The sequence below is a fragment of the Anas acuta genome, chromosome 5 (assembly GCF_963932015.1).
Source record: "Anas acuta chromosome 5, bAnaAcu1.1, whole genome shotgun sequence".
Classification (NCBI taxonomy): Eukaryota; Metazoa; Chordata; class Aves; order Anseriformes; family Anatidae; genus Anas; species Anas acuta.
Genome location: NC_088983.1, coordinates 19,678,068 through 19,705,847, shown reverse-complemented (window position 1 = coordinate 19,705,847; position 27,780 = coordinate 19,678,068). Strand labels below are relative to the sequence as shown.

Genomic DNA, 27,780 nt, shown 5'->3' with positions numbered 1-27,780 from the left:
AATAGGGAACATAAGAATATGGCAGCCCACACTCATTTTCCTAAGACCCTAAATGAATGATACCCCACAAAGTAATGCGACACCATAGACAATCTTATCAATGATGTATCCCTGTGCAACACATTTAAAATGTGTCAAGATATTGTCTCCACAGAAACAATATTTAGTCACTTAGGTCACTAAAAGCAGCTTTTTCAAATTATCCACAGACATTTTGCCAGACTGCCCACATATCTCTAGGTAAAAGCAAACTGTTTGCTTCACAGGGTAGAATAATTTATAGGTAGAGACCAATTTGCTTGCAAAGAAACAGCAGGTTACCTTCATTTTTTTCTTAGTACAAAATGCATTATGCTAAACACAGTACAGAACGTTTGATTTCCAAACAGGGGAATTATTATAAATTAGTTTTGTATTATTAGTTATTTTTGTTTGTTTGTTTGTTTTTACAGACATGTCCAGTTGTTGTCACAGAAAGCTGTAAGCCCTCTGGAAAAGGATCAAGAAAGAAAACAAATTTTTGTTTTCACTTTACCTTGTTAAGTAGAGCTGTCCAGAGGCAAATAATTCAACTATGTTCTTGATTTTAGAATATGCAACATAAACACTGTTTTGTGAATGTTTTCATTAAATGAAATTGTGTTAAAACATTTTTTTTGGGGGGGTACAAAAAGGTCAATTTTTTACTCTTCCTCTCTCCTTTTTCTCTGTGTCCCTCTGGTCATAAATGATCAGAAAACACTACACTTCAGACACATTTCTAATTGAAAATGTAATCAAAACTGACAAATCTCCATAAAACATTTTTGGCTTCAGTGAAATCATATATTTTATGAAATTTTGTTGAAATGTTCCAGATAGTTCTTCATGTAAATTTCTTTTAATCTGCCATTTTTGACTTTCTCCATCCAGACTTACATCATCACTTAGTACATTGCTGAGTTTATGGAGTACTAGATGAGATCCATCGAAACTATTTCACCTAAGTTATGAGATCAGTTCTTTGGGGATGAAAGACTAAAGAATTAATTCACAGCCATACTAAATCAATTGTTCTCACTTTTTGTCAAATTTGTCAAGTTTTGAACAGTACAGCATTAGACAAGTGAAAAATTAGACAAGGCCTTGGGGGAAGGTTAATAAAGACACCAACAGCACTTAGCTAGTAGGTGCAAGATTCCATTTAATATGACTCCTGGAGGTGATCATCTGTTCCTCTTTGCCCACTGGAGTGAAAATATCATGATGGTTACCATCTGGAGTAAATTTTCAACAATCAGCATTTTTATAATGAAAGCATAGATGTTTCTTTCTAAACAGATGCTTGGGCTATCATTGACTTTTGAACTACCTTGAAGTCCTAGATAACTCAAAAATTCAAGTGCAGTTCTGCACGTTTTCTTCTTCTTCACGATTCCTACATTAGAATTCAGGACTACAGAGGCAGGAAGTCCTTAGTGGCAGTTTTTCATTTCTAGAATACCCTTCTGGTTCTACCAGAAACTGAAACGATCAATAGCAAAGGTCTATGCAAGAGTAATCCATGCAGACAGACATTCAGATTGGAATAGTTGGTACAACAAACTAAAAAAATAAATTTGTGTGGGTAGCACAGCAGTGTCCACTAATACAGCTTGCAATCAGAAATGCACTCTTTCTTTGAGAGTTGCCAGTAGGTGTTCTGTGGCATTTCATTTCTGAATCTGAAAGAGATTTTTTAGAATTTATTTATTTTTATTTCTAAAAGTAGTCATATTCCCTGACTTTACTGACAGTGAAAAAAAAAATCTAATGAGCTATCGGGCATCTGTGCACATGAGCAGAGATGAATTTTTTTGCCACAAAATGGAAAGACAAACATTTCTGGGCTTGGAGGTTGCAGTAGCTGTTATTTAATTATTTATCACAGGCAAAACAATCTTCAAGAACTTATGCAACATCAGGTTTTGTGAATAAAGTTCTTCTGTCAAAAATAAATAACTGGTGAAGTAAACAGTAAGAAAGATTCATTAGTCTAGACAGGTTGCATTCTACACATCTGAACTTCTGCACTTCAGCACATGCTTATGCACAGGTCTACAAAACTGAGTTGGATGTGTGGCACAGCACACTGCCCAATGGGATGAATGGAAACCTTGAATTTGTGGCTTCACTTGAGTCACTGTTCTTGTAGCTACCTCAGCCCTGCTTCCTGGAGTACAATGATCACTCTAATGTGATCATTGATCTAATGATCACTCTAATGTCCTGTAGCTTGCAGAGGACATTTTGACCTCCTCATATCTATACAGTAACTGCACTCTGTATTATCCATGGGCAAAGAATGAGCTTGAACCACAAAACAAATAAAATTCAAACTCACTATTAGCATATTGAAACATTAATTTTCCCAGAAACTAAGTATTATACAGCTCAAATTATTTGTCAGGCATGCAGCAGAGAGGCTGTCAAGCCAGCCATCACTGGTGATCCCAGACTCCTGTTAGCAAAGAGAAATTGGTTTATGTAGGTTGGGGACAGACAATGTTAGGAGAAAACAATTCTCACATTCTAACTTTTGTTGTTGTTGTTGTAGGGATAGAGTTTCTTGCTATCTCAGCTCCCCCTCCTGGAGGTCAGATGCCTGTTTACTGGCAAGAACTAGTACACGACACAGATTTCCAAAGACAAAACTTTAGTTGAATATAGCATCACACTTCTAAAAAAAAATGTTTTCCTGAAGCCTGCATCATTCTGGGAAATATGTCTGCTTAATAGTTTGCAGGAATGTAGCTAGAAAGACATAAAAGTCTTGGAGGAGCAGAAGATTACTGAGGAACAAGGAGGAGAAGGATGGTGAATGACATCTTTACACCTATTGCTGCAAAATGTACCACTTTCTAAACTTTCTTCTGTCTCCACCAAGTCAGATCCAAATCCATTTCACTTTCCTTCAGCAGTCTGGTTGATCTGAGATTTCAAGAGTAGTTGTAAGTGCAAACTGGGAGGCAAGATCAGATATGTCGTGATCAGGGCAGAGAAGAATGTGAGGGAAGATCTCACTGGGTACATTTATTTGCTGAATCATTCCACTAACAGTATTGCAAAGGCAATCATAACTTCCTCTGCAAAAGTCTGTCCCTATGGACTTTAGTGCACTTTCAACAATGTGAAGAGACATTTTAAGGTTTCCTTACAGTACTGGCTATTGATCATTATTCTAACATCAATATTTACTTCAGGAGGAGAGCACCAAGAAAGGTTTCTCCTCTTGTTCTTCACCTCTTTTTCTTCTTCCTCACCTCTTCTTCTTGACATAATACACACTCAGAAATATGAAACAGTCACAGCAGCAAGCATGCAAAAATGCTTCTTGTAAAAGCACTTTGGTTCCTCGAGAACTAGTGTCATTTTCTCTGTGCTTTTGATGCAGAGATTATAGCCTGATAGTAAGGGTTTCAACACTAAGTTCAAAACCAAGTAACTTGTAGAGAAACATACACAGTAAACTATCACCTTCAGCTCCTAATCAGTAAACAAAACATAATGTTCATTCATGTGTAGACATGAACTCTACATATACAAAAAAAAAAAAAAAAAAAGGGATTTTTCAAGTATTACTCCATAGTTATTTTTGTTACCAGTTGATAGAAATACAGGAACATTTTCCTTAAGTGCTATGAACTCTACTAGGTTCCATAGAAATGGAATCAGATTTGTTTTCTGGTTGTCATTCAGTTCCAGACATAATAGCCTTGTACTTGCTGCATACGATAATTATGCAGAGTAAGAATATGACTTGATTATGACCTTGGTCTGCAGTAAAGCCAAGAAAATTTATTCTAAATGTTTTTGTGCTAAATAGGATTCACTGTCTGGTAGTAGTGAAAAGGCTGGATGTGGCTATTTGATTTTGGTTTTGCTTGTCTTCTGATTTATGTTGCATGGCAGTCAGGTTCAGATAAATGCTGTGTGGTTAGAATATCGAGGGGGGGGGGGGGGGGGGGGCAGAGAAGGAGGGAATCAAGATTCCTAGGAACTGCTTTTGATTATTTTAAGGATTCCTTGAAAGATGGAATAGTCAATATTGTTATTCTTATTCCCTTAAAAAATAATAGTGTCAAGCATGAGAATATTAATGAAGATAGACAGCCTGGCTTCAGGAACACAACATTATTCCTGTGTTTATAACACAAGGCTGTTCATTCGTATGCATTTATATGCAGGCTGTGCTCTGTAAGCTATTCTTCTCCCTTGATTCCCATGCTTGCATTCCCTCCACTGAACTTCATCAGGTTTTCAGGCAGCCACTGGGACCTTGACCACTGCACCTGGGACTACATGTTTGGAGGGGTGCAGCATGGAATGTGCTGAAGATGGCCCTCTGGCCCTTTGGAGCTACTTTAGGCACAGTAGACCAAGTCATTGAAACAATATTGGTCACTGAGATAGGAAAGAGGTCAATAAACTAGCTGCTATTAGGTTGTTAGTATTTTATTTTATTTTTTTCTTAGATAACACAAATTTAAGACTCAGTAGCATTTTCAGTAGTATATTAATTATTGAAACATGATTATTTATTGAATCTAAATTATTTCATGGCCTGTGCAAAGCAGGATGACTAAAGCTTGAAGTTGTGTGGATAATTCTGAGCAGTAAGGGAGAAACTAATAAAACCTTCACTTTCTCAACTTGCAGCCAGATGTTTCAACTTTTTAATACCTTCAGTCAAAATATGTGAAAAGAACAGTTCAGTTACAGTCTTAAAAGCAAATTTGAAGTTTTTATCCAGCACACAAAGGCAGAATTGTTCATCTCCATCTAGTATTAGTCATTCCAAAAGACATTTTAAATAAGGTAGGTTTAAAAAATAAACAATTAATAAGACAGTGAGATAAAAATGTTCATCAGAAATTCCTCCAAAGATAAACATTTTCACTGGTGTCAGAAACTCAGGCCACTAAGCCTGAATTTTCAGATGTGTCCACCTAGAACATGTGGATTTGTTCTTGTCTATTACAATATGCTTCTCTCAACTTTTATAGATATCATTCCTCAGATCCTAACAAGATTTAATATCCTGGTTGGAGTAAGACAGGAAATGTCCTAGACACTTGGAAGACATGGTTTGTGCTCCACAGAAGATATAGTGAGAAAAAATAGATATCAAGTGTATAGGCTAAAGAAATAGAAGCAAAAAGTGATCAAGGTGATGATGAACAGATGTGTTATTGCTAACATATTTGCATGTTGATTTAAATAAATAAATAAATAAATAAGTGAACCACAACATATTCTCTTACCCTCTTCTTTGCATCCCAGACTGGTTTTTAGAACTTTCTGGTTTCACACCAAGTAAGCCACTAAAAATCTACAGTTTGTAAGTCAATTCCCAAGATTTGAAGTCATGAAAGATAGGGATATTGAGTGCCCTTTATTCTTCCACTGCCAAAATTCTACCTCTGCAAATGATCAGTTCATTTACAGAGAGACTCAGTTCAATTCTTATAAGAATATTGAAAATAGAGATTTTTCTTTAGGAAGCCAACAGGGATTCCAGGGATGGGCGAGAAACCACAATTACTCTACCTGCCCTCAGTGTTGGTGATTAGCTACAGACTGAACCATTTCAGCTTTTCCAGGTAGCATGGGTGAGAAATCAAGTAGTAGGAAAGTTTTAAAAATGCAAAATCCACCTAACCATAAAAAAAGAGAGAAACTCTGGAGTGCCACCTTCCAAAGTGATGCTGTGCTTAAGTGACCATCCACACACACACACACACACAGAATTTCTAGGTTGGAAGAGACCTCAAGATCATCGAGTCCACCTCTGACCTAACGCTAACAGTCCCCACTAAACCATATCCCTAAGTTCTAGATCTAAACATCTTTTAAAGACTTCCAGGGATGGTGACTCCACCACTTCCCTGGGCAGCATCCAGCCAAAGGTCATTTACTTGTAATATATAATGAGAAGCGCTGTGCATTTTGACCCAATTTACTAGAATCTTTACTTTGATCTTTTACTGAGATGCCACATTTACCTAGCCAAGAGGTACCCTGGCCAGACTCCTAGAATAAGGTGAATGTATAAGCCTATTTTAATAGACATTACTGCCTCAGGAGGTTCCTGGCATACCAGGAGCTTCAGCTGCCTGTGGCTGCGTGTCCTTAGCTGGTCTTTCTATTACAGCTGGGTGTCAAATAAAACCCATTTGGCAATTGGATTTACAATTAAAACAGAACTAAGTACAGGGTATTGGCCCTGTTGGGAGGGGCAGACTCTCTCTGATGCTAGAAAGGGAATGAGAACCACTTTATTACGTGTGGTCCCACGGTTCTCAGAAGAGGTTCTGCACATCCTTTCTTATTTCAAAGACAATGTCATGACAGATCAGAGCAATATGATCTAGACAGGAGCCAGGACATATTACACGTGGATAAACTGTTACACTTATGATCATGTGAGGATGTAATCCTGTTAGAGTTTCTCTACAGAATCAAGTCAACTTACAAAATTGTCAAGGAACCACTCTTGACTGAAATATGCTTGCAAGAGAGAAAGCCTTGAATACCAGACTAGTTAATCTTACTAACTGCTGTCCCAGAAAAGGACAGCATGTAATATAGGCATATGGTGTATTTGCCATTTGAAGGCATAATGATAAACTAGAGGACTTTTCTAGGACTCGCTTTTTATCTCCAACTGTTCCAGACTTGATGCTGATACCTGATGATGTTCCAAATAAATACAGTAATCTACAAGTACAAAGTTGCTGGGTTATAACATATTGACTCTTAAAGAGACTTTCTGTACTTCCAGTCCCATGCCGCATTTGGGACATGTTACAACCTCTGCAGTTGTAACAGGAATAAACAAAAAAATACTAAAAACAAACAAACAAACAAACAAAAACACTTTTATGTACTTCTAAGATATATCTCTTGTGCTTCTGGAAAGGATGGGTGGTGCTTACATGGTTTAAATAAAGAAAAAAAGAATTTTAAAGATTTTTTTCTGTTCACGGAAATTCTGTTTTACTGAAATCGCAGACAGTGAATTTTGAGCTGAGTCAAAAAAATCTGGAAAAATACTGTGCTTAGGTAACTACAGTTGAACACACTGAGGTCTACAGATGCTTGGTACTTGTTTATGTACTTCATTTTTAGTTCAAGTATGTAAAATGTGTCCTGTTCTCTTTTTAGTCTTTTTTTTTTTTTTTTTTTTTTTTAACTCCAGTCAGTTGAAACAACATATAAGACAAGATAGCATCAAGCAATACAGTATCTTCCATTGTATGATTTAGAGTTGAATTGTTTGGTTATAGATCTGAATAACAAATAGTATCTTGGAAGGTTAAAGTTGAAAAGTATGCTTAAAAGCTGAGAGCTCATCTACACTAGAATTAACAAATTTGTGTATGAAGCCATTCAGACTACACTTTAGCAAAGTTAAAAGTATCTAAACTTTGTGGTTTGAAAGAAAATTCTTTCCAGAAAAAACTGCTGTAGTCTGAGCTGATATCCTAAAACACTAATGTAGCAGATGTAAGCCAGTTTCATTTAGTGGAATGTTAGTTCTGAAGTCTGTTGACAGCACGGTTCACATTAGAAGCAATATCAAGATGATAGTTTTAGCAAAAATATGTCTTACAGCAGTGTATATTGCACTTGTAGATTACCATAATTTATTAAAAGATTCCCCTCATATGTAGCTAGCTTACTGTAGTGAGCTGCAATAATCTTGCAGTGTGCAAGACTGGAGGTGAATAAACACGATGGCTTTATGCAAATAGGGCCAGAACATTCCAGAGTCTGGTAGGAAATGAAAAAAAACACAACCACAGTGTGTGATTAAATAGGACAGTCTGGAGTCTAGTCTGTCAGGCAGCAGTGAATGCAGCTCATTGGAGTTAGTGGTTCTGTGAAAGAAAAAAAAAAATGTTAAGCAAAAATTTCCAGTAAAATGTTTAAGTTTTAGGAGTTGAAACACTGTGAGAAGACAGAGATTGGAGATACAATATTCAAACAGAGCTGATAGATCTAGCCTTCACTTAAGTTCCTGAAAGTCCTTCAATCACTGCAATGACTTTGCATCAAATCTATTTCAAGATTATTTAATAGTAATATTAAGCTAATGTTTAATATTAATGCCTTTTTTTTTTTTCCCAGAAAGTCATAAAGAGCATAGCCTTAGAATAGTCTTCCAATGGGCTTGGTCTTCCCTATTAAAAAATTCACGGTATTCAACTTTTTCTTTTTTCTTTTCTTTAACAGGAAGACCAGATCCAGCAGATAGCAGATATGAGAACTTTGCTGACTTCAGAAAGCTGAGTGTAACACCAACAGACTTCAGTCAAAGGAAATATTATCCTTCCAAGCAACTCATACTTAGACAACTTCTGGTAGCTTTAAATTAACTGGTTGTTCACCTGGAAAGATACTGCTATTGTTTCTTTCAGCACACATGGAGGAAGGTTACAACAAACTTTGTAATCCTGGCTAATAAGACTGTGGCTTTCTTATTAAGAGTAGGAGGTGGGCCAACTGTAAAAGGATTATTTTTTACTTAGCCTGCAGGACTTTATCTCCGCCTGAACACTGGACATAAACCGGAGTCAATTTTAATGACCTGAGATTTTGCTACCTGTGCTTTATTATTGTTATCAGTTCTTTAACGCTTTGGTACTTTATTTCTTTAAATTAGAAATGGGTTTCTGGACTAGAATGTGGCCCACAGACTGGGCTGTTCTCATAAAATCATGGCTTATCTTTTCCCTGGGGCTGTACATGCAGGTCTCTAAAACTGTGGCTTGTCCAAAAGTGTGCCGCTGTGACCGAAACTTTGTCTACTGTAATGAGCGAAGCTTGACCTCAGTGCCTCTTGGGATACCAGAGGGTGTAACCGTCCTCTACCTCCACAATAACCAAATTAATAATGCTGGATTTCCTGCAGAGTTGCACAATGTTCAGTCTGTGCACACAGTCTACCTGTATGGCAACCAGTTGGATGAATTCCCCATGAACTTGCCCAAGAATGTCAGGGTTCTCCACCTGCAGGAAAACAACATTCAGACCATTTCTCGGGCTGCCCTTGCTCAGCTTTTGAAGCTGGAAGAACTGCACCTGGATGACAACTCCATCTCCACTGTTGGGGTTGAGGATGGGGCATTCCGGGAAGCCATCAGCCTCAAGCTTCTGTTCTTGTCCAAGAATCACTTAAGCAGTGTACCAGTAGGCCTTCCAGTGGACTTACAAGAACTTCGAGTAGATGAAAACCGCATTGCTGTCATTTCAGACCTGGCCTTCCAGAATCTTACAAGTTTGGAGCGTCTGATTGTGGATGGCAATCTCCTTACTAATAAAGGCATAGCTGAAGGCACCTTCAGCCACCTCTCCAAGCTCAAGGAATTCTCAATAGTGCGGAATTCACTGACCTACCCTCCTCCTGATCTTCCAGGTACACATCTACTAAGGCTCTACTTGCAGGACAACCAGATAACCCATATACCACTTACAGCCTTTTCAAAACTTCATAAACTGGAACGTCTTGATATTTCCAACAATCAGCTTCGGATGTTGGTAAAGGGGGTATTTGATAATCTCCACAACCTGAGACAACTCACTGTAAGGAATAATCCCTGGTTGTGTGACTGCAGTATAAAGTGGGTCACTGAATGGCTCAAATTTATTCCTTCTTCCATCAATGTACGGGGTTTTATGTGCCAGCGACCAGAACAGGTCCGAGGTATGGCGGTCAGGGAACTCAATATGAATATGTTGTCATGCCCCACCACCACTCCTGGTCTGCCACTTATCATCACCCCAGTCCCAGCTACAGCCAAGCCAACTGCATTAGTTTCCCCCTCATCCGTTCCTTCCCCAAGTAGCAGGTATAATCCTCTGACTCCCACCATAGTCACACTCCCCACTGTGCCTGACAGGGAGGACAGAGAAAGGGTGACACCTCCTATATCTGAACGGATTCAACTCTCTATCCATTTTGTGAATGACACTTGCATCCAGGTTAACTGGATATCTCTTTTTACCGTGATGGCATATAAACTCACATGGGTTAAAATGGGCCATAGTCTGGTAGGAGGAATTGTTCAGGAGCGTATAGTTAGTGGTGAGAAGCAACACTTGAGTCTGGTAAATCTGGAGCCCAAATCCACCTATCGGATTTGCTTGGTTCCACTGGATTCTTATAATAATTACCGAACAGGAGAAGACACTGTCTGTTCAGAAGCCACAACCAAGGCTTCCTTTTTGAACAATGGCAGCAACATCCCCTCCAGCCATGAGCAGACAACTTCTCAGAACCTGGGCTCTCCATTTCTGCTGGCAGGGTTGATTGGGGGTGCAGTGATATTTGTCCTCGTGGTCCTGCTCAGCATTTTTTGCTGGCACATGCACAAAAAGGGGCGTTACACCTCCCAGAAGTGGAAATATAACCGGGGCCGTCGGAAAGATGACTACTGTGAGGCAGGGACCAAGAAGGACAACTCCATCCTGGAGATGACGGAAACCAGCTTCCAGATTGTCTCCTTAAATAACGATCAGCTCCTTAAAGGAGATTTCAGACTGCAGCCCATATATACCCCAAATGGGGGCATTAACTACACAGACTGCCACATCCCCAACAACATGCGATACTGTAACAGCAATGTCTCAGACCTGGAGCACTGTCATACGTGATAGTGTGGGTAGATGGGGGTGTCTAGGACAAAGAGAAAAAACTCTGAAAAAGTAACATCCCCCCAACAACAATGAAAAAATTACATTTGATAAATGTTACGCAGATGCATTTATGCATTTGAATACTCTGTAATTTATACGGTGTACTATATAATAGGATTTAAAAAAGTGCTATCTTTTCTATTTCAAGTTAATTGCAAATGGTTTTGTAACTCTTTGCTTTTTAAATCTTTAAAAAATATTGCTAAGTACTGTACAGGGTTGTACAATAAGAACCCAATGTCACGGCAAAGGAAAGATTGACTCATTCTTCAAACATTAACCACTTTGCTGTCGAAGCTGTCTGAAGGATATTAAGTTCCTAGGTGTCCTGTAGTACAGGAAAATAAGTGCATATTAAAACAGGGTCACTAGGAACGGCCAAAAGCAATTCAGATAAAATGGGTACAACCCTTTTGACTCAAATCCAGCAGTTACTGTTCAACTTCAAACAATTTAAAGTACTTCTTTTCCCTTTTGTCAATTCTGTATTTCCTACCTCCAACTGAAAGCTGGAGTTCTGACTGCTACCAAAAAAGGCTACTTCTTGTATGATTGTTTTTCCCCAATATGCTTGGAATAGGAAAGGTAGACAGAACTCGGTGTCAAACTCAAAGTGACCTTGAATCCTATTTGCAAAAGCTATTCTGAAAATGTCCCCCAGTATCATATACTTTTATGTTAGAAACTGTTCCTGGTTTTCATTATGATTAAGAGGCTTTAGGCATTCTTTGACCCGTCTCAGTGGGAGATGAAGGTTATCAGTATGTAACAGATAGCTGTCATTAGGTTGCACCTCTCTTTAATAAAGCAGCATTTGTTGACACAGAATGTTCAGGTGAAACCTGAAAGAGAGAAATTCTAAGCACTCCCAACTCTGCAGTATTCATGTAGAATTTGCAGTCTAGAAGTGCAAATTTTGAAAACACGTTGCAAAATATAATGCCAATGGAAAGGTTGCCATTGACTTTTATGTTTCAAGCTCTGTTTGATTTAGAGGTCTGAGTTATGCTCAGCATGAAGTAAGAAAAACAGACAAACAAAGATAAATGAGAAATATATATATTTTTAATTTTTAATCTTAATTTATTACAATTTATTACTGGAAAGGCCAGCAGGCCTATTGTGAACTGAACTACACTCAGCAGGGAAAATCATGTATAAATTAGTGTTTTTTTGTTTTTTTTTTTTCTTTCTGTTCAAGTGAGCAGAGATGAACACTAACTAAGGACTTTTTAGAACATAAATATACTCTGTCACTCCAAATTACCCTTCTTTTATGTTAAGCTTTTTGGAAGTTTTCCACAATGATATGGGCTTTAAAATCAGTAGGTGGGCTTAGAATTTTATTCCCTCAAATTCTACAGCTGGAATCGCTTCTAAGTGATGTACTATGTGAAACACCATGGTTGTATTAAAACCATGATGCTGATCTCAAAATTATACAATCTTCAAGAAACTTCATTAAATCTGTGACTGCTAAGAACTCTGACTTTCTTGCCAGCTCAGTGATGGAATTAAAATATTTTATTTTTTTTGTTTCCCCACCATTTTTTTTTAGCTTACTTTCTCTTGAACTTAGGGGCAGGGAAAAGTTCACAAAAAAAAAAAAAAAAAAAAAGAGGAAAAAATAAAGTTGATTTTTTTTTTTTAAGGGAGTAGGGAACCAAAGAGAAAACTTTATACAGTGACCAACTAGAGATAAGTTGTTAGAGGTGGATTGACAGTAAAAGCTGGAGCACTTTCACATTGCAATGCTTAGACTTTTTACTTTATGAGACTGCTTATGTTGGGAGAGAGGGTTTTAATCCTTTCCTTTGCTCATTTCCTTAACTCATTCTTGAAATCCAGCAGTCTGTGAGTGTGCGGTTTCTCAAATTCAAATTGTGTAACACTCATTTTCTGCAAAAACACAATAAATCTAGTTATGGTCAATGGCAAAGTACAGTCACTATACGAAGAACTGCATCCTCCCCCCAGCACCTTTTAGAATCACAATTCGAATTTCCAGTCTATATTCTGTATATTTGCTATTTTCTTCAGCTATAACAGGTATTTTAGGCAACCTGGGTGGCTACTGTTATAGTAAAGTCACTGAAATTTTGCTGAATAAAAAGCTGCCATATGATTTCCAATGGTGTAATTCTAGGTAGAGATGTCTATGCAAAGTCTTTTATCTGTGACCTATTTGCTCTAGATTATGATGGGAAGGTTGATACTTTATTTTGTTCATTCAATGTGTTTTAGCTGCCAAAGCCCAGAAGACAAGCAGCAGATAGTTGTGCTTCTGCATGCTTCCATTGCATGCTGGATCCATAAAAGCTTTTGTGAGATTAAGTAGAGACAGAGAGTCCTGTTGGGTGTGGATGTAGCATTTAATTTCACTGAAATAACTAGCTATATGTTTGATTTCAAAGGCATCCTTTGAATGTATGTACATACTAACATTTCATATTTCAGTGACTGATGCTGGAGGAATCTTTACACTCCTTTGAACATCTGTTCTAGGCCTCAGGATACCATGGAGTTAGGCGCCTTATTTGTAGCAAAACTCTTATTCAGGGAGTTCAGCTGTACTCTAAGTGAAAGATCCACAAGCCCAAACTGAAGACAACAAATGTGGTTATTATTCTAATAGGGTAAAAACAGAAGACATTCACAAACTCTTTGGGTTAATCTCAGATGACAAAATGTATGTGTGTATATATATATATATATATATATATATATATATATATATATATATATATACTCCAAACATATATATATATATATATATATATGTTTGGAGTATTACTGACTTACCTAGATAAAAAAATCAAAATGATATTAAAGACAGCATAGTTTATGCTTCTTTTTGGTATGAAGACAAAGATATATTTTTATGTGATATTGACAAAATTTCTTTTCAATAAGTACACTTCTGAAAAAAAAAAAAAAAAAAAAAAAGTAAAAGGCCACTTATACCAAAATTCCTGGATAGAGCTGGGAGTATTATTTAAACAAATTCACAGCTGTAGTCAATGAAAAGGTCATATGTTGCATTTGAAGAATGTTTCTTCCAATTCTAATTGCTACCCAGCTGCAGAAGATTTCATTTATTTCAACCTACAGCAGAGTTTGGGATATTTCGAAGTGTCAGTCATACAGACAACTGTGGCTTGGTTTAAAAACACATCTAGACAAATACATAATGAGCAGTTTTCACCAGATAACTTTTTTTTTTTTTTTTGGGGGGGGGGGGAAGAAGTTAAAAATGGACAATGATCTTTTGGTGATATAAATTTTAATAATCGGTAGCTTTTTCCTTGTGCTTATGAACATCTTCACTTAGTACCAATGTCTGACCACAAATAACTAAAGAGAACTATAGAGCAGTAGTCCTCAATGAATGCATATACAACTCATTAGAAACCCCAAAACTCTAGGTCCTGATTTGCAAGGGTTCATTGAACCTGGGTACAAATGAATGGTTTACATGCAACATCTCATCTATCATCCAATGTACGCTGCTAATAGCTGACATAAATGCTAATAGCTGATAAGATTGGTGAGTGGAAAAAAATGAGAGTATAAGAGAAATTGTGTTAAACTGGTATCAAAACACTGCTTTGTCCAGTGCTATGGTTCCTTCTGAAGACTTACTTATTTACAACCTGGACCTTGTTTTCACAGATTCTGTCACTTCCTTGCATGTAGCTTGTTAGCAGAAACAAACACCTAATGGATGCATGGACTTTTGGTTTTTACTGGAGACACTGTTATTGAATTTATTCATACGAATATTTAGGCATAGAGTTACTTTTGATTGAAAATATATTAGCATTTTTTTCTGTAAGCCAATAAAGAAATACAATGGATGCGATGATAAAAGAAAAGTGCAATAGCTTATGCTATTTGCTACTAGAATAGATCAACTATATTTCTCTCTCAATCATTTTCTCTTTTAGTGAAAAAAAAAAAAAAAATTCTCCCTCTAAGAAAAGTATTGATTTAATTTTGCAAGCAAAAGTACTTATGCATATTGTATTGTTGTTACAATTTTAAGGGTCTACATAAGGCACTTTATTGATGACATTGAAATGAAAGTTCAGGCTCAGCTTTTGACAGTGAAGTGGTTAACTCCCATTAAATTCTCCATTTATAGTACTTATTCAACTTAAATTATACCATGGAAATATTAAAGCTTTTTAATTTTTTTTTCTTTCTTTTTCCTTTAAAGCATGAGAATAATGGTTTTAGTCATAATTTATCTTTCTAGCTCAGTGGAAAAACAAACAACAACAAAAGAATGTGCCAAAACCAAATGTTACTGGCTCTAAGCCTCATCAAATACTGCCTGATGATCTCTTCTAAATACAAAGATAATCCAATGAAGGTGATGAACACTCCTTCCCTGAACTCTGCTGAACAAGGCAGTTTGTATCCTACATGATACTACAGGCATTATTGAAGCATTTGGCATTAAATTTTGTACAGCATAGAATGTATTGATTTTTAAAAGGACACTGGCTAGTGGTCCATCTGGAAAACTAGTCCAAAAGGGATCTGGCTGGGGCTCTGTGGAAGTGTGCCTCATGAGAGCTGAGTTCTGATCCTCTCAGAAACATAAGCTACTAAATTTGTTGTGTCACTTGGTCCCAAATATCTGAAGATCTTTCATAAAACTGATTTTAACTGAAACATGCACACTTGATTCTGTTTTGTGTTTGGTATATTTTCTGTCTTTAACATGGAAAAATAGATTATTTGAAGTCTGCATTATCTGTTTTCCGCAATCTGCCATGTTGCACGCATTGTTAACTTCGAAATCTCACTATACACTATATATTATCTTGTTGACATATTCAGTAAAGAGTTATTTAAAAAATACAACAATCCTACTGTATTTATATGAACAAGTTAATTAAAACAAGGATGTGAACATCTGAGAAGGAAAACAGAAAAAGAAAAATATCAACTTCTGTACTTTCAGTCCTGGAAATATTTTCAAATGTTTTACTGTATGTCCACCTTCTCTTCAGATTTGAAAGGACAAATATTTTCATCTTATATCTGTCAAAGAGTTAAACCATTTGTTAATTCAATTGCTCAAACTTAATCTTATGTTTATAAGGTATTTATTTTGATATGCATATAGGAAAGCACTGTAAAACAAGAACAGATTGTAATCCAGTGTTTGAAGTTAGTAGATACACTTAAGCAACTACACACATCTATAAAAAATATATATATGGAAGCTGTGACCCATTATATGCATAGTCATTCAAAAAATGCATTTGACATTCGTCCTTGACAATCTTAAACTGTCATTTTACCCATTTAAACTTTCCTTGAAATGAAATGTGATTTTTTTTTTCCCAATTCTCCCTTCAAAATCGTTCTTGACTTTTCAGAATGCACAACATTAAGACATAAGCCTTAATAAATTTTTGTATATCTTATACCTAACATATATGGTAATATATACAGTATGTATGAAAAGATGCTATAGGTACTTGGGAATGAAAATTCTCCTTAATCTAGTTACATATACAGGAACTATTTTTTGGCATTGACAGAACCTGAAATACTGAATGTTACAAACAGTCATTTTAAAGTTTAGAACTGTAATACTGCTGAGTGTCAAAATTCCTCTGTAAATTGTCTCATTCTCTGTCTTAACCCTGAATGCCATGGAAAACTACAATATCTGCTGTGCAATACATCCACATCTACACTACTCTCTCCTCCCCTTACTATGCTTCCCTGAATTTGGAGACATCTTAGACCCTGGTACCTAAGTTAACTTCTTGTTTTACCATGGGAAGGTGGAGAATAGATGTAATAGAAATATAAACACTGTTGACTATTTTGGTATTCTGGCAAAAAATAATTGCATCATCATTTTCAAGCGATGGTTTTGTTTTCTTTGTCTCAAAAAAACCTGACAAACACAGACACAGATAATCTAATAATATCCCTCAGTGATTTATCTTAGTAGAGACCAATATTTACATTTATTTAGTTGTAATATTAGTTTTCTGTAGCTGTACACATACATGTGTGTGTATATAAGTTCCTGGGGCTTTTCTACAGAGGAACTCTCAAATCAACCATATGGAAGAGTATATTTCAACAGTTTTCAGTCAACGTTTTTCACTATCTCATTTTAAATAGCATGCTTCTATATAAGAAAAGTTATGGTGCCATAAGGAGAGACTACATTCAGTCATTAAAGTATGAAACAAATATTTTAATTCTGTTTGAAGTACCAATGTCAAAAAGGCTCAAAAAGAACCACTAAAAATTCTATTACACAGGTAGATGATATTTTAACTGTAATTTACATTCTTAAAACAAATTAGTACAGTGTTATGTACTCCTTGCCCCACTAATTTCAACTATAAATCGTAATATTTATAGGAATATGTCAGAAGGATTATTGAAAAAATCCAGTATGCTATATTGTGTAATGTCACATTATTTCACACAGTATCCTCATGCGAAATACATTTTCCAAGCAAGACAGAAGGCCTATGCATTGCATTATAAGCTTGCTATCTCTTTTGAAAAGGTAGGGGTGGAGTGAAATACAAATACTTCATAGAAAATGAGACAAGAGAGAAATATATACAGCACAACATTGTCCAGTCCAAAGCCACGCAAAATGTAGAATTTAAAATCCCCAAATAGGCCACTGAACATAGCAAGAATGTTCTTTTACGTACAGACACATTTTCTGTTTAAAACTCAATATGCTAGCTAACGTGTGACTATAAAAATGCATGTGTGAGTTTATATTAGTTACACTTTTGTGGGGGCATCTCATATAGAATAAGTACAATCTTGTCTCTCTGAAATTGCTCCATTACTTACCTTATTCATACATAGAAGTGACGAAGTCAAAAGTCATGCTCATTACACTATCCTGTTTTTCCAAGCATAGAATGCCTTGAAGAATGAAGACATATAAAATATTATGGAAAATCCAACTCATATGAACTGTTGTGCTTACAACTTGGATATGCTCTGTGCAAAAGCAAGACATCTCTGAATAATAATCAATGTGTTAAGGTGAACGTCTAGTCTTGAAAAGCACAATTGCCAGAAACATTTCATTAAAATGCTGTATTTCTCAAGTGAAATCAATATTTCAACTTCTAGAAACTTTGAACTGGTGATCTCACAGATAAATAAAATTCTTTGTGACTGGAAAAAATGTACCTAAAGAATGGAATAACCTAATTTTTATACTTTGAAACAGACTACCGATGAAGGAAAAGGAAATTTTGTCCAGTGAAGATGAAATATAGTAGTAATGATGAACAGAATGCAGAGATACTCCTCTTTATTTTTATAGTTATAAGTTTGTAACATAACTTTATTTTTCCTTTTTTTTATTATTATTATTTTTTTTAAATTTCCTTTGCAATTTTTAGATCACTTAGGCCCACTTCTAAAACATATACAATATTCCAAAACAAAGAAATTCTCAGAAATACCTGTGATACCTTTCAATGAATAGAATTAAGAAAATGCAATAAATATATTATTTACAAGAAATGCACAATACAAAAAAAAAAAAAAAAGTGGAGAAAAGGATGACTGGCAAACTAGAATATCTGTCTGTTTCTAGTTATTATAAGTCCTTCCAAATTTCTAACCCACTCACTTGAATTTCAAACTTTGGCTTGACCTGAAAGTCAAATGATTTAAATGAGTCTTACAAGCCTGACCTCATATATCTTCACAAACTGGTTTGTGTATTCACAGTTCAGGAACTAGCATGTAATTCATTGCTCTCTGACTTACAATGCAAATGTTAAGAATTTTTCCCCATTAAAGAAACATGTTAAGAAAATTTGAAAGCTGTTGTGAAATCAAGTACTGCAGTATATGTTAATGTGAACATAATTTATTCAAGTAGAGCATTAATATGTCTTTGTAAATAAGGACTGCAGAAGCAATTCATAAACATTAACTCAGTGTTTTTGTTTTTGCAAAAAATCCTTCCTCACCAGTACTAGATACTACTACTAAATGCTGAAAAGCATGTGTGACTTTCCACACATATATGACTTTAAATAAATGGAAATGGAAATCTGAGAAGGGAGAGATATTCCAAACTATTGCAGTTATTCTAATAATGTGCAGCTGAAAACTTCAAAACAAGCAAAAAAAAAAAAGTATTGAAGCTTTACTTATTAAATGTCTTACTAAGTATGCGTTCTGCTTGTAATGAGTCAAGGCAGCTTTTCACTTTCACTAGGTATTCTAGTCTTGAAGTCATTCGTTTATTTTTGCCTGATTACAGGGAGTAGCATCAGGTTCATGGTCTCAGATCTAGTTGGCCATGATGTTCATGTTCATGCATGAGGTCTCTCATGCACTGATATAATGTCATATGTGAAAAGTTAGGTAGTCTACTTTCTCTGTGAGATACCTGCTCTCATGACAAACTTATAGTTAACTATATTTCTATACCTTCCTCTATTGGTTTTGGGTTTCCTCTTTATAATTTAACATTAAGAACAAATGGAAAATGGAATTGAGTTATTAGAGCCAATTTAAATTTGTTTCTGTTAACAATGGCCAGACTGTCCTTCTTTTTCACAGAAGACTTAAAATGTAAGAAGACTGAATTAAGAAAAAAAATATGTATATTCAAGGATTTCACTATTTATTTTAGGTTAAATTCATTATTTTTCAACATTTAATTACAGCAGTCATGTTTGAAAGTTTTGCTGGGAAGATTGGATAATCTTAGATTTGTGGTTATAAGAACTTCATGTTTATAGTTTAAGTTATTACAGATTATTACCAGTATCTGTACAAAGAGAAGGGGACAAGTATTTCTTCTTCACTCAGATACAACAGACTGTATCTGATCTGTGTTCTGTAGCGATCAAGAAGGAGGTCAGCTACTTCACAGAGATGTCTCAGAGAACTAAGTGTCCAGAACAGAAGAGAAATAACTGGAGTCACGGCATTTCTATTTGATGACTTAGGAAAGCTGGCAGAATTGGAGTTGGAGCTTTTCAGTAGGGAACAGAGAGTACAGATCCTGTTCAGAACTTCTGGTTTGTACAGGACCCCGTGAAGGTACCTTTATTACATCTTATTGGAGGTCTGCAACAAAATGCCTATCAAATCAGGGAAGGATATGAGTTTTATTTTATTTTGTGGGCTTTTAATTACCATTTCGTGTAAGTTCTGGAGTTTCAGGTGCAGCACTACGTTGACAGAAGAGTATGTAACAAGGCAAGCTTGAAAGGTCACATCTGTGATGACTATCCTTTTATCAATGCAAACATTAGTAGCTGCTTGTCAAATGAAATTACAAGCCACAGCAGATGTGCTTGGCAGGTTAGAAGTCAGACTGGACACTCCTGTTTTCAGTTTAGATGTCTATTACTACTCTCTACCACTCCTTTTCCAATTTTTTTTTTCTTAATGTTTGGAACTAAGCAGTTAGTACTATCGTTTAGTTGTCACAATATAAGGTGAAAAAAAAAAAAAAAGAAAAAAAAAGTTATAATTGAGCTGCAAACACTAGTGAAAATTAACCAGCAAAACTAAGCTGCAGAAATTCTAGAAGTACAGTGAACATGAGGTAACAAACTGTATTTACTGTGATTTCAACTCTCCATACCCAGACAAAAATCCAGAGGTACTAATCCTACAATTCCCCTTGCATTTACATGATTTCTACCATGCCATGTCAACTTTTTTTCTAGCATGATTAGCTTAGAGAACACATTTTTGCTTGTTGCCTCACAAGGTACTGTCTTTAAAAGTGTTTTTATTTAAGATTAAGACAAGACAAGAAATGTTCTTTCCTTAACTGCCTGCAATTTGGGGCTGCTGCAGAAGCAATTTGCTCTGTATCTTTCTACTGCACCATTTGTCTCTCACCATTTTTGCACACATGTTAAGACATGCACATACACACACAAGCACACTGTATTTATAACTATTATATATATATTTAGATACTCAGACATACACATAATATATATTCTATATGTATATATAACATATACATGTATATATAACACATATGCTATGCCTGTGTATAAATTGTTCAGCCCTATACAGATCTTTTGCTCTAGATTTATGCATCATTTCTGTTCCACTTACACTCCACAGAGAGAGAAAAGATATAGAATATCATATTTTATTTTTTATTTTTTAAGAACTTTGTTGTCAGTATTGGTGAGAGCATATTTTCAATAATGTATGTTCTTTGACAGCCTGTGTGCTAGAATAAAAAGATTAACATAACTCCTGGAAGTGGATACAATGCAGTGAAATATAATTTCAAGTGCACAAAGCACATCTGAGGAATCATTTTATAGCAGGACTGAGTGGTTGCTGAACTGCAGACAGAGGAGGATGTGGGAAAAGTCAGTATACAACAAAAACTCAGTATGAACAAGCAGGGAAAAATCAGATGTTTTGATATCCTTTGATATCGTATCTTCACCTTATGCTGTGAAGAACTTTTTGATGTATCGGATTGTTGTGGGATGTCCAAAATGAGGGCCTCCCTCATACCTGAGGGTATGCATTTGCATCAAGCAACACAGATGATCAGTGTTCTCCATTGCCCACCTTTTATTGTCATTTGTTCTCCTCAATTCCTTACTCTAACTCTTCAAAAAAAAATTTGCTGAAATGAGCCACATTGCAAGTGTTCCATGCCATTACAAGAAGACTTAGAAATTTGCAAGTGTTTGCAATTTTGGATGTTCTCTATTTGCAACAAATATGTAAGGAATGTCACACGTGGCAAGAACCTTGACACCCTTTGTTTTGTTCCATGATATTCCCCTTGCATATGGCTGCTGAAATGAATTATGGAAACCTCACACTTTACTTCTGCTGTTCATATGCAGCTTAGGCATCCTGACCCCATAATTAAAACAAACAATAATGTCAAATTCAAGGACTGGGAGCAGGAGCTACTGGCCTAGGGTCAATTACTGGATGCCTAGCCATGTAGTAGCCTACAAGCCAAACTCTGTATGCCCCATAACTAGCTCCAATTACCTATACTACTGCTTTCTGAGCCAACCCTGATGGAAAAACAAGATCACTCCTCTTGTATCTACAAACTTATCTACCCTTTCTTTCCTAAGGTCATCAATTGGAATAAAGATATTATCTCTCCCAAGGTGAGGAGGAAAGGATAAGGGACAGAGATTCTACTTTTTCTGCACCTCCCATCCCTCCCCCCACCCCTGTACAGGTACATATTACTTTAATTTTTAGTTGTTTATTTGCATACTGTGTTTTTCATAGGACTTCTGCCTTATTCATTACTCAAGATTTCATGCAAATCTGCAAACCTGATATACCTCTCCTTTAAATACCTGTCAGTGAATTTTAAAATATTTTTTGTTATGGGTTTTCAGGGTTTATTTTTAACCCATAATATTGCATGCATATTACTAAATCTTTCTCTTATATTCAGAAATATAAAGGTATATAAATTGCATGTTATCCTAGAATTTGCTGGCAAACTTCATTGTTTTTCACGTAGAGTTCATCCCTGCTAGTAAATGAAATTATATGAGTAACAAATTTCCATCTAGTTTCTAAAGTTTCTGTAATAGGCTACTCCAAACTTCAGAGCTAAAGCAGTATTAGTGGGGAAAAAAAAAAAAAAAAAAAAAAAAAGGATTTGGAAGACAGAAACTGTTTGTTCAAAATTCATTTAAAATAAGTATGGGTCCAAACATAAAAATTCTGTTCAAATATGGGATAGTTAGATATAATTGTAGTAAATATGCAAAAGATCTGTATCTGAGCAACGTCTTCTATCTGTGGGATTTAATTACAGTAGCTGATTATTTTAAAGGTCTGTATTAATAGACCACTGACAATTTTCTGTCTGGGTTGAGAAGAACAAATATTTGATAGGTACATTTTTCCAGCTATATATCTACGTATTTTCTAAATTAGAATCACTTTTTTTTTTTTTTTCTTCTCCCAATGATACCAATGTAGCAAACAGAGTTTAATCAGGAGACAATATTTATCAGTGTTTCAAAAGCTGCTCTTACTATGAAATTGTAGATTTATTGTTGAATTGTTACATTGATTGTAAAGGGTGATATGCACTCATGTGGATGTAGCTTTTGACAGCTGTTGAAGAATGAGATTGAAATAACCATAGAAAATAGAAAAGTTATGAGTAAAGCACAAACATCATTATTACCCTGTTGCGTACAGAGTATTATATAACTGAAATAACAAGAACTTCCCTATGTTAGAATTTACTGCTTGCTCTAAAGTGCAGCTGCATTTTCTAATGAACATTACGACCTTCACAATTTTCTTCAGATAATATTTCCCATAATTGTTGAAAACTTGTGTTTCAGAAACCACTGACTTTAGAAGGGTTTATTAGTCATATTAAGTTCCAGTCCTGTGGTTTATTAATCTGCTCCCAGACCTGACATTTCTTTGGTTATTCTCTCTTGGATTTGCTCACATGTTTTTTCCTTTTGTTTTTCCCGCTTGAGTGGAGCAGATCATGGGGAGTATATGTTGAATTTTTCCATTTGCAAGTTCTTCTCAGGGCAAGAGGGAGAGAGAAAAAAATATGATAGGTCCTTTCAGTTCTCTGCTGATGATTCCAGAACAGTTTGCAGGCAGCCCCATGTGCACATCTGAACAGTAAAGCAGGTGCTGTGAAAGGAGGGGATTACAACAGGATAATGGACCATCACCATGCCTCTCGGTGTCACACTACTTTCCACATGTGCGTCCAACTTCCAATCTGACGTGTATCAGCAAAAGGATCAGTGTTGATAAACACAACTCTAGTGTGTTTATGAGCCCTTTGGGCAACATGAACATCATAGAGGAGTTTTAAACCTGGTTTATGAATTTAGCTACATATTCTTTGGTTCCTGTTCACTAACTATATGCACTCTATACTTCAAAACAGTCTAGGACTATAAATTAAACTGACAAAAGTCGAAGCTTTTGGAACTTACAAAGGAATCAGAGTTAATGCTAAAGTCTTCAGTTTGTACATATTATATAATAGTTTATATCATATTTTTAATAGGAAATCCATATCCATTCAGAGTACTTGAATGTATCTCCTTTTAATAAATATATTAGCAAAATCTGGATTGCACAGGAACTTAAAAGGGCTGGAATGGTCTGTGGATCACATTACTGACTTCTTGAGAGAGAATTATTCTAACAGAGTCAACAAGCTCTGGACTGAATCCTGAATGCAGAAATATATCTTTAGCCAACAACATGTTAACTCCACTGTCAAATTAGAATAATTTATGTGGAAAGGCATTGAGGTCAGTTATGTGTTTTTTTTTTTTTTTTTTTTTTTTTTTCCTGTAAATCCATCTATAAAATTCTAACCTTCAGTGTCATCTAGTGCATAGAAAATAGAAATTTGGACATGAAAGTGGTAATGGTCCGAAGTCTTCATGTAGCCTGATTGTGCTTATAAGGGAATAAGGTCCTTTACTGGCCTTAGTTGACTAGTTGACATCACATCCAAATTTACTACCTATTTTATAGGTCAATTTTGATATCCCTGAAAACATTTTTTGTCCATGTTTGCATTTCTTTAACTGACCATTGATGAATTATTTATTGACACAGTTTCTCTAGTGCCAGCCTGTGACATATCTTTTACCATCCCATGCCTTTATTCCCCTATACTGTGTCCTCTGCCTCCTCTTTATTATTTTGCCATATATAGCTAGGCTGGAAGATCTGCCCTATGAAAAGAGACTAAGGACAATGGGGTTGTCTAGCCTGGAGAAAAGATAACTAAGAAGAGACCTCACTGCTCTCTATAACTTTCTGAGGCGGTGAGATGGTTACCTATGACAGGATGCATGGGAATGGCAAAAATCTGCACGAACAGAGCAAAATTCTTTACTGTGAGGGTAGTCAAACACTGGAACAGGCTTCCTAGTGAGGTGGCAGATGCTCTATGATTGTCAGTGTTCAAGAGATGTTTGGAGAATGCCCTCAGTAATATTCTTTAACTTTTTTGGGGGGCAGAAGAGGTTAGTCAGTTGGACTAGATAAACTTTGAAGGTCCCTTAGAACTGAACTATTTTCTTCTCTTCTTAAGCCTTCTGTTATCATACAAGGGATGTATTTCTCTGCATTTTCTGCATTACATTAGAGTCATGATTATCTCATTCCATACAGAATAACTACTTATTATAATTATATCTATAAAGCTATGGTTATAAGAAGATAAAGGGTATTAAACCTAACCAGGCATTGTCATCTGATCATGAGAGAAAAATATTGTTACAGCTAAATCAAGTCAAAGAAAAACTCCAGGAAGACTGAGGCAAGATCAGACAAAATAAGCCTGACAAGCTGCAGTACTGAGGCTTTATAAACTCAGAACATATCCTGTCATCAATTACTAGCAATGGAAATACTGTATTACTGGGCTATGGGATAAAACAGATAGCATGTGCATTAAAAATGCTGCAATACAGTCCCAGTATATGCTAGTTTAGAGTGTCTTGAATATTATCAAAAAGAATCAATTTAAGAATTAAAAGTGTAATCTTAGTTGTTATACTTTATAAAACGGCCTAAAGTGTTTAAAGACATAATTAAATCTATGCTTTGTTGTTATAGTTGTTTTGGTTTTTAGTTAGTTTTCGACTACCACTTCTCTACAATTAAAGGTAGTCTAAAGGTAGTCTAAATTTAGTCTAAATAAAGCATCCTGAAAGAAAAAGTACTGCGGAAATCCATGCCAAAATAGGTAATAGAGCCTGCAGTGATTCAGCGATCATAGATAGTGAAAATCTATTTCTGAGAAATCTTTACAACCTGCCAATTCCACTTTAGAAGACACTATCCTTCTCAGTGTGATGGTTGGCTTCCCTAATGGGATTACGTTTCTCACAGGACTTTCCTAAAGTCTTAATCTTATGTTCTGTTTATTTTTTCTTTCTTTTTTTTTTTTTTCTTTTTTTTTTTTTTTCTGAACAGATTTTGAAAGTATAACTATATCGACATTTGAAGTAAACAATTAAGTCTTGCACTGAGATATTGTTCTCTAAGTGAAAAACTTAGTGAATCATTTTATCTTGAATTTTCAAATAGCTAACATAATTGAAGGCGTATTTGTATGGCAGCTCTAAAATTCTTTATATTGAAAATTTTTGCTTTCATTCCTCCAGTGATCAAATGAAACAATTTGAAGTTGTTTGCAAAACAGTCTTCTAATATAGTAAAACCAAACTCCAGAACATGCTGCTTTGCATCTGATCATTGCTCAGCTGTTTGTCTTCCATATGCCTTTTCTCCTTTATTCTTGAAAGTGACTTGTGTTTCCAGCTCATATATGATACAAAAATATATATTTTTTAAAGCTTGGGGAATTATGTTTTAACTAGGGGAAGGATGCATTCTAGTCACACATCTGTGACCTCCCCATCCCTATACGTATGCCTATAAACCACATTAATCATTTTTCAGTTTATTTATAGTTTATTTTCCAAAGCTTTGCACAGCTTAGACTTAAATATTTCTCAGCCATGCTACTACATCTAAATGTTTTCTATTTTAACTGCTTTACTTTCCTTAAAGAAAAAAAAAAATATTAGCAGCTTCTCCTTTTGATACTTCAATAATTTCCCTTCTGCCTAGTTTATATGTGGAAGTCTGCACAGTTTATATGTGGAAGATGTGGTATTCCATGTATAAAGAAATACTATAAGCCTGCATCCGTTTCTCTTCATATTTTTTTTTTTTTTTAACTCTTTCTTGTTGTTTCCTTTTATTAACTTTAGTTCTGTAGAATATTTAACTAGCCATATCACAGAATTCCTACCCAAAATGTACTGCAAGCAGCTGAAGTGTCTGAGATCCCAGCCAGAATTCTCCCTCCACAATAAAACAGTTTCATAAGCAAGCAATGAAGCTGAACTGCTATGATTTTTTCTCATATGTGCCATATTCTTCTCCATTCTTCTCTCCCCTCTTTTTTCCCCTCCCATTTCCACTGTGTCCCTTCTTTTGGCTTACTGCCCACTTCCAGTACAATATTTCTGTTTTGCCTTTCTGTACCTTCCACATTACCTACCCTCTATTAAATAGGGAGGTAGCTGGAGAACAGGCAAAAGATGCTGTAGGTGACTGAGAGATAGCAGTGATGCAGTGCCTGCACAGTCCCAGTGCAGGGCTGCGGATTATCTAGTAGGCTGTAGCTTTCTCTTAGAAGGATAATTTATAGTCTTTTCAACCTATCCAGTAATCAATTTTCACACATTTTTGAGCACCTGACTGTCTCTTTGAGAACTTTTATTCTCGCACTTGTTTAAAAACAATGAACAAATACATTAAAAATAAAAATAAAATTGCAGATACAACTGACAACCTGATGGGCAGATGCAAGACACTGCTTTAGAAAGAAAGCAATCCAAAAATGATGAAGTGGTGCTGCAATACAGTCATCTAAGGAATTATACTAGATGAAGCTGAATACCGAAAAACAGAGTAAGCAAAGACAAAAGACAAAGAATATCAAAAAGGTTGTGTTCTGAGTTGTATTAACAGCAGTGGCACATATATGAAAGAGAGAGAGAAAGAGAAAGGGGAGAGAGAGAGAGAGAGAGAGAGAGAGAGAGAGAGAGAGAGAGAGAGAGAAAGAAAGAAAGAAAGAAAGAAAGAAAGAAAGAAAGAAAGAAAGAAAGAAAGAAAGAAAGAAAGAAAAAATTAAAAATACATAAGGCTTGTTGAGGAATGAAATCTGACAAATTTAAAACCAGAAAGAATAAGAATAAAAGGCGGAAATAATAGTGGAGAATGTAATTCAACCAAAACATCACATTTTTGTTTTGTTCAAACAATAAGAGATGGTTAATATAATATTTATGAAAAACTCTCTGCATTTAGAAAGATGTCTTTGTGAAGAAACTTTATAGCCTGTAGTTTGATGTAAGCTAAGCAAAATAGATGTGACCATGATAGTAAGGTTTTAATGTAGGTTTTAATTAACTCATACTTTGAGGGACCTCTCAGAAGAAGGTTTGATCTGAGCCTTTGTTTGAAAGCTAT

The 27,780-nt window shown here is 35.6% G+C and overlaps 1 protein-coding gene across 8 annotated transcripts in view; it reads left to right on the top strand.

Moving 5' to 3' along the window:
- Nucleotides 1-27,452, top strand: part of FLRT2 (fibronectin leucine rich transmembrane protein 2) — a 72,713-nt gene extending 45,261 nt beyond the window's left edge. For all 8 annotated transcript variants that reach the window (XM_068683019.1, XM_068683017.1, XM_068683023.1 and 5 more), the window contains one exon: nt 8,257-27,452. In XM_068683019.1, coding sequence (XP_068539120.1) covers nt 8,689-10,677 — 1,989 coding nt within the window. In that variant the 5' untranslated portion in view covers nt 8,257-8,688 and the 3' untranslated portion in view covers nt 10,678-27,452. The remainder of the gene's footprint in view (nt 1-8,256) is intronic.
- Nucleotides 27,453-27,780: the final 328 nt, after the last annotated feature.